General features: G+C 54.8%; 1 protein-coding gene across 1 annotated transcript; it reads left to right on the forward strand.

Annotated features, from left to right (window-relative positions):
* Positions 1-379: 379 nt before the first annotated feature.
* Gja1 (gap junction protein alpha 1) lies at positions 380-4,885 on the forward strand. Its single transcript, XM_010638250.3, has 2 exons — positions 380-1,724; positions 2,192-4,885. The coding sequence occupies exon 2, from the start codon at positions 2,208-2,210 to the stop codon at positions 3,354-3,356; it is 1,149 nt and encodes a 382-aa protein (XP_010636552.1). The 5' UTR covers positions 380-1,724; positions 2,192-2,207; the 3' UTR covers positions 3,357-4,885.
* The last annotated feature ends 2,615 nt before the right edge of the window (positions 4,886-7,500 follow it).

Below are 7,500 nucleotides of genomic sequence, written 5' to 3' on the forward strand. Positions count from 1 at the left end.
AGACCCCCACGACGCCCGAATCTGTGCCATCCCGCGGCTGGGGATGCAGCTCTGCCCAGCAGGGCCCTAACGGGAGGCGCCCTGGCTTCTGCCTGACCCCAGTCCCCTGGCTAGGTGGGAACTCTGGTGGTTTGCGGTGAAGAGTGACAAGGGAGGAGGCACAGGTGCGCCGCCCAGGGCTCCAGCCGGCAGGTTTTGGTCTCTGAGCAGCGGCACAGCTCGAGCCTGGGCCGCAGGGGAGGTGGTGGGGCGCCCCGGAGAGGAAGTGACAGGATGGGGTGTTGCCATCCGTCCCTGCAAGGTGGGGAGAGCTGGCTTACAGGAGAAGACAGCCAGGCCAGCTGCGGGGGGAGGGGGGCGATTGCAGACTGGGCCTGCAGTGCGGTTGGCAGCAGGGACACCGGGGAGGTGACCGGAGGTGACCGAGGCCCTGGGCAGGCTCAGCAGGGCATGTGGGAGGCAGGTCCTGGCTGTGTGAGGGTCAGAGCCCCGGCAGGCTTTCCTGCTGTGTGGATGCTGGTGGGGAGTGGACACTGCCCACGGGGGGTTGGAAAAGCAGGGCCAGGGCTCTGAGTGGTTCCGCCCAATAGGTGCTGGGTGTCCAGTGTTGGACGCAGCACCCCCTCAAATTCATTCTGCGATCTTATCAGGGACTTCGTGGACCTTTCCTCCACTTCTAGATGATTTCCTGTCTTTTGAGTATTAACAGAGTTCCTCTTCCTTGTTTCTTTCCACCCTTAAACCAGGAGAGACCGAAGAGCCCACTGTAGGAATCAGAGACCCTGTCTACCTGTGTTTGTTGTCTCTTCTCGGGGAAAAAAAAATCTTTAAAGTGAAAAGTAAAGACAATTTCTGCTTGTAAGAACTACTTCACTTACTGAGCCAGAGATTTAGCTCAGTGTTGCTGCTTAAGGTCCCGAGTTCAATCCCTGGTACCAAAAAAGACCTATTTAGCTTTCAGTAAGAGGAAGCAACCACATCTTTAGCTTGGAGGGTGTCTTAAGGCTCTAGCAGAAGAGCGAGTTAGGAGAGAGGCTGTGTGTGAAAGGTCTTTTGTGGGTGGCCGAGCGAGCGTCTCCTGTGGCTTGGGAGCTGCCAGGTGGTTCAGGGAGGGCGGGACAGGAGTCCGGGGCCACCAGGACTTTGTAGACACCTTGTGCCTTTGAGCTTTCCTGGCATCGATCCCGTTTCCAAATATTTTGAATAAGAATACACCAGAACATACGAGAAACTGTTGTCTGCTAATCTGAAACTTTCACAGTCACCTGGGACACTTGTTTTAAACAGTGACTAAAAATAAAAGCAGGCTTTCCGGGCCTGGACACCGGCCGCCGGCTGGAGCAGAGCAGCCAGGTCTGGATCTGGAACTGGGTCTGGAGCGGTCGGGCTGGGAGGCGGAGCACCGAGCACCAAGCACTGAGCACGAGCACTGATCGACTGCGTCCCGGAGACGACTTGCAGACAGGGTGTGGGAGGCAGGACTCCTTGAGGTGGATCTGGGCACAGTGCAGCCGCTCTCTCTTATTTCCACAGCTCTGAAGGAGCTGAGTGAAGAGCCAGTGCTGATACAGCAGCTTCACCCGGCAGCGGGCACCACAGCCTGAGGCTGAGGCAGGAGGGTGGCCCGTGAGTTCAGGGCAGCCTGGATTGCTGCACAGCAGGGCCTGGCTCAGAGAGCAAACGGAGAAAAAAAAAGGCAAAACAAGATCTTTCTCTGAGTAACGGTGAGCAAAATGGGCACAGGGTGAGTCTGCACCTGGCGTGCCTAGCACTGGCCGTCCTGCTGCTCACCTCTGGCCACATGGGCCGTGGGCCATGTGCCTGGCACCTGCCCCCCGGGTCTAGGCGAGGCCACGCTGCCCACCGGAGGTAGTGAGCCGCAGGGCGCCGTGGGCACAGCCTCTGCCGGGCCCTGCTGCCTCTCAGTATGTTGGAGGGCGGGAGGCGAGTCCTGTGGGGTGGAAAATGAGACGGGAGTTTGCGCTCGTCCTGGTGCTTTTTCTGCTCTTGAAGAATGCCGGGAGGGTAATGGGCATTTCGCAGTGTTTCGGCAGTCAGCTGGGTGTAGTGGTCCCCGCACTCCGGAGGCTGAGGCGGGAGGGTTGGCTTCGGTTAGAAGCCAGCCTCCACCACAGAGTGAGGCTCCGTCTGGGTGCCAGCCAGTGCTCACACCCTCCTCCTGTCCCCACAGGTGAGCCCCAGGCAGCATGGGAGACTGGAGCGCCCTCGGGAAGCTGCTGGACAAGGTCCAGGCCTACTCCACAGCAGGCGGCAAGGTGTGGCTGTCGGTGCTGTTCATCTTCCGCATCCTGCTGCTGGGCACCGCGGTGGAGTCGGCCTGGGGCGATGAGCAGTCGGCCTTCCGTTGCAACACGCAGCAGCCGGGCTGCGAGAACGTGTGCTACGACAAGTCCTTCCCCATCTCGCACGTGCGCTTCTGGGTGCTGCAGATCATCTTCGTGTCGGTGCCCACGCTGCTGTACCTGGCGCACGTCTTCTATGTGATGCGCAAGGAGGAGAAGCTGAACAAGAAGGAGGAGGAGCTCAAGGTGGCGCAGACGGACGGCGCCAACGTGGAGATGCACTTAAAGCAGATCGAGATCAAGAAGTTCAAGTACGGCATCGAGGAGCACGGCAAGGTGAAGATGCGCGGCGGCCTGCTGCGCACCTACATCATCAGCATCCTGTTCAAGTCGGTCTTCGAGGTGGCCTTCCTGCTCATCCAGTGGTACATCTACGGCTTCAGCCTCAGCGCCGTCTACACCTGCAAGCGCGACCCCTGCCCGCACCAGGTGGACTGCTTCCTGTCCCGGCCCACCGAGAAGACCATCTTCATCATCTTCATGCTCGTGGTGTCCCTGGTGTCGCTGGCCCTCAACATCATCGAGCTCTTCTACGTGTTCTTCAAGGGCGTCAAGGACCGGGTCAAGGGCCGGAGCGACCCCTACCACCCGGCCGGCGGCCCCCTGAGTCCTTCCAAGGACTGTGGCTCCCCCAAGTACGCCTACTTCAACGGCTGCTCCTCGCCCACCGCGCCCCTGTCGCCCATGTCGCCGCCCGGGTACAAGCTGGTGACCGGGGACAGGAACAACTCCTCCTGCCGCAACTACAACAAGCAGGCCAGCGAGCAGAACTGGGCCAACTACAGCGCCGAGCAGAACCGCATGGGTCAGGCAGGCAGCACCATCTCCAACTCCCATGCCCAGCCCTTTGACTTCGCTGACGACGCCCAGAATGCCAAGAAGGTGGCGGCTGGGCCTGAACTCCAGCCCCTGGCCCTAGTGGACCAGCGGCCATCCAGCAGGGCCAGCAGCCGGGCCAGCAGCCGGCCGCGGCCTGACGACTTGGAGATCTAGGCCTGGCCCCGGGGCGGCGGTGTGGAGAGACAGGAGGAGCGCGCCGGGGCTCTTGTTGGGCCAGGGGCAGCCGGCGGCTGCGATGCAGACTGGCTTAGCACCGAGGTTCTGGGGTGCGGGGGGAGGAGGCGCGGCTGGTTCTGACCTTGTGGATTCCGTGGGTTTCGGCCCTGGCTTGCGTAGTGGGTATAGATAGGTAAGGGCTTTTCCTCCCCATACCCCGGGCGCCTCTGAGTGTGTGAAAGGGTGGCTGGTGATTGTGGCTACATATATCTTTTTAACCTTTGTTTTACCAAGAAACTGAAGTGCCTTTGGCCAGGAATAAACACTTCCTGAACATCTTGCTTCTTTTCAAGAAGAGAAAGATGGAAGACTGTGCACGCCTTGTGCCTCCGCTGAAACATTCCGTGTCATTTTGCACTTGGAGGGCGCTTTCCAGGCCAACCGGTGGTGTCGTGGGCTTTTGCAACTCCCTTTTGAGGTATTTTTTAAACTTCTGGTGTCATTTAAAAGTGCAGACAAGGCCCACAGAGCAGGCTCTGCCACACACGCCCCTCCACCCCATGCACACCCATCCTGACAGGGTTTCTCGTGGCCCCACCCACACCCCTGGAGGCTCTTTACCCTGGGAAGCGTCAGGCGTCCTGGGCACTTTCCTGAGGTCGTGTTGGGGACACAAAAGCCACACCTGGCACCTGCCAGTCACGCGTGTGTGTGTTTGTGTGTGCGCGCGCGCACGAGTGCTCTGTTTCTCATGCATTGGTACAGACAGGTGCAGCACAGGCTGGGAAATGATGCAGGCGAACCTTCCTCATGGCCACGATGGGCCGTGCCCTGTTTACATTGTAAGGCTCCTACCGTGTGGCAAAGCACACTTTTGCTAAAATGTTTTCCCCACTATCCTGTTGTGGATACTGGCTTTGTTGATTATAATTCCTTTTCTCTTTTTTTTTTTTTCTTTTTAGAATGTAGCAGTAATGCTATTACCGAAATGAATGGTTTCCTTTTTTCTGAAATATAATCATCGATGCTTGAATGATAGGATTTTAGTACTGTAAACAGGCTTTAGTCATTAATGTGAGAGGCAGGAGGCTTGGGGGGCACTGTCACTCAGTGTCCCTAGGAGGAGGGCAGTAGCTGGTGTCCTCTTCGTGGCCTCCTTAACACACAGTCCAGGACCGGTCCTCTGTCCATACTCGTCTGGGCGGCTGGGGCTACAGGAGAAGCTGAGAGCTTTGGGGAGAGCGCGTGTAACTAATTTATTTGAACTGTATGCTAGAGACATCGACCAGTTTCAAGTGCCTTTTTGAAACTCATCCCAAGCAAACGGTGAAAGTCCGAGGTTCCTACTTTTCTTCTCCCGCATCAACCACATCAAACGGTTTCGGGCAGCGGAGAAGCCTGGTGCGTTTGACATTCCGTGTTACACCGCTGTGTGTCCTGCTGCCTTGCGTGTGACGCAGACCTGGCCCATCAGACTGTGTGTTCTGGAGTGTTCTTTATTCAATAAAGTTTTAATTTAGTAGAAAGGTTGCCTGTCTATCCTGTGTGGTTTTTCCATCTTACCTATTGTGTCAGTTAAAGGTTATCAGAGATACATGTTGGTTATAAGGACTTGGACAGATTTGCATTTTTTTAGGGATGTTCTGGGGGGAGGTTTGAAACAGGATCTTTCAAGGATGTTATCAGGTGGCCCTGGAACTCTCCATGTAAACCAGGTTGGCCTCAGACTTGAAATAGTCCTGCCACAGCCTCCGAGCAGTGAGATTACAGGCATATATTGCACACCTGGCTTCGGGGATCTTTAAAAGGATAATATTATTAGCTATTGCAGGGCAGCCACTGATAAGCACTTTTGGATAGTTATTCAAGAGACAAGCAGAGTGAGTACACGGGTTGAACTGGGAATACGACTTCCGATTCCCACACTGCTGAGGACAGAACGCTGGCCTCCTGAGCTTGGCCAGCTTTGCTGAGGGGCCGTGACTGGGCTGGAAATGGGGTGGCACTGACTTAACTTCTCAGACTCTGGGTGCTGACATGGAGCTGTGGAGCCACCCAGAGCTACAAACAAGCCCCGATTCAGTCACATCCGGGCGGTGAGAGAGACCCAACATGCAGGGATAGAACAGAATAAAAACGTACACTCCAAGAAAAACCAACCCTTCAAAAGCAGCAGAGCAAACAACTCCAGGCAGTGAACAGTGTGTTCTCATAGCTGTCACCCCAAGAAGGTTTCTGACGTATTAGGCTGTCCGGGCAGCCGTGGGACCTTGGGGCTGTCACTCAGAGGCACCCAGGGTGTCTCCACTACTTTGTTTTCTTCTTTCAGTCTGCAGCTGCCTCTGTGTGTATGTAGCTGGTGTGCACAGAGCCAGGACTTGTGCCCTGGGAGACGCTGCCCCTGCCCAGGGACCCAGGCGGTGCCTGGTCTGTGTTCGAGGTTTGACTCCTGAGGACTGGGCCTCATCTCTTGTCTTTGTTCTGCAGCCAGACTGCTGGAAACCAAAGAACCACCAGGGAAATCAAGTCCATCAGGCTCAGGATTTTAACAGAATTTCTCACTTTGTGAACAACAGAGAGACTTCCTGTAAAAAAGCCTGTACCTTCATGTGAAATTCCCTACTTTTTTGTTGGACAATTATCTGTATTATGATTCTTTAAATTCAGAATTTTATACAAATTTTCAGTGCTTTTTGCGGGGGGATTGAACTCAGGACCTTGTGCTTTCGAGGCAGGCGGCAGAACCAGAGCTAAATCCCCCAGCCTTTTTTCAGTGCATTTTAAAAGTGCCAGAATTGTTTTTTTTCAAATTTGATTTATTTTGGAGACAGGGACTTGCTATGTAGTCTGAGCTGGCCTTTAATTCATGGTGATCCTCCTGCTTCAGCCTCCTGAGTGCTAGGATAACAGGTGTGCACAACCACACTGGCCTTACTTTTGATTTTTTTTTTTTTTTTTTTTTTTTTTTTTTTTTTTTTGTGGTACTGGGGATTGAACTGGGGTCCTTGCGCTTTCGAGGCAGGCTCTGGAACCACTGAGGTAAATCCCCGGCTCTTTTGATTTTTATTGGTATATGTTTGCAATACATGGTGATTAAGAATTGTCTAATGATTTTAGATAATAAGCAGTCCAGAGCTTTACATTTTGTGTTTTGAGACAGGGTCTTGCTGTATAGTTCCATCTGGCCTTGAACTCTGTGTAGCCCAAGCTAGACTCAAATTTATGGTGATCCTCCTGCCTCAGCCTCCTGAGGGCATAGCTTAAGGGGTGGGGACTTCATTTCTCATCTGCACAGCCCAGAAGCTGCCTCTACCTCCCTAGTTGGGCAAACAGAGCCGGGCCTGGAGCAGTGGGGCCTGGGGTGCAGCCCAGGCGGGAGGGGCACCCAGAGAACTGGCTCCCTGCATCCTGGCCCTCGAAGCCTGCACCCCTCCACGGAGTCTTCCTGGCCTCCCTCTGTCTCCCCAGTGACCAAGGATCTCAGTGCCCTGCTGGGTAAACTCCCTGTGGTGCCCACATGCTCAGCAAAGCCTTGGCCCAAGTCTGTCTGGGGACGGGGTTGAGGTGCTGGCACACGAGCTGGGTCCCAGCCTCTTAGTTTTTATCTCAAGACTGGGTCTTGCCAAAGCACTAAATTGCTCAGGCTGGGCTAGAATTTGCAACCTTCCTGCCTCAGCCTCCCCATGCCGTGTGCCATCTGCCCCAAGGGGGAAACATGTGGGGCCTGTCAGCACCTGAGCCTCATTCGGCCCTGTCTTGTCAGCCCTCACTGTGCTGTTCCTAAGAAGGACTACAAATAAAGGAGATAGTTAGTTTTTCAGTTGCTATGGTAACAGACGTCACAGGGAATGGTGCCTGGGCATGGTGTTCATGCCTATGATCCCAGTATGCGGGAGGCTGAGACAGGATGATCACCCTGAGTTCCAAACCAGCCTGGATGACATAGTGAGGCCCTGTCTCAAGCCCTGCCCCACCCCTGCAAAAAAAAACTCCCAAAAAACAAAAGTGAAAAGCTAGACGTGGTGGCACACGTCTGCAATCCCATCAGTTGGGCTGAGGCAGGAGGACGGTAAAACTTCAGGCCAAACTAGGCTTCACTAGTGAGATTCTGCCTATGAAAACCAAAAATAAAATTAAAATA

The sequence above is a fragment of the Fukomys damarensis genome, unplaced genomic scaffold (assembly GCF_012274545.1).
Source record: "Fukomys damarensis isolate Sample0158 unplaced genomic scaffold, DMR_v1.0_HiC HiC_scaffold_14, whole genome shotgun sequence".
NCBI lineage: Eukaryota > Metazoa > Chordata > Mammalia > Rodentia > Bathyergidae > Fukomys > Fukomys damarensis.

What these genes read in the sequence shown, in the direction of transcription:
- Gja1 (XM_010638250.3), top strand. Translation starts at nt 2,208, where the DNA reads ATGGGAGACTGGAGCGCCCTCGGGAAGCTGCTGGACAAGGTCCAGGCC.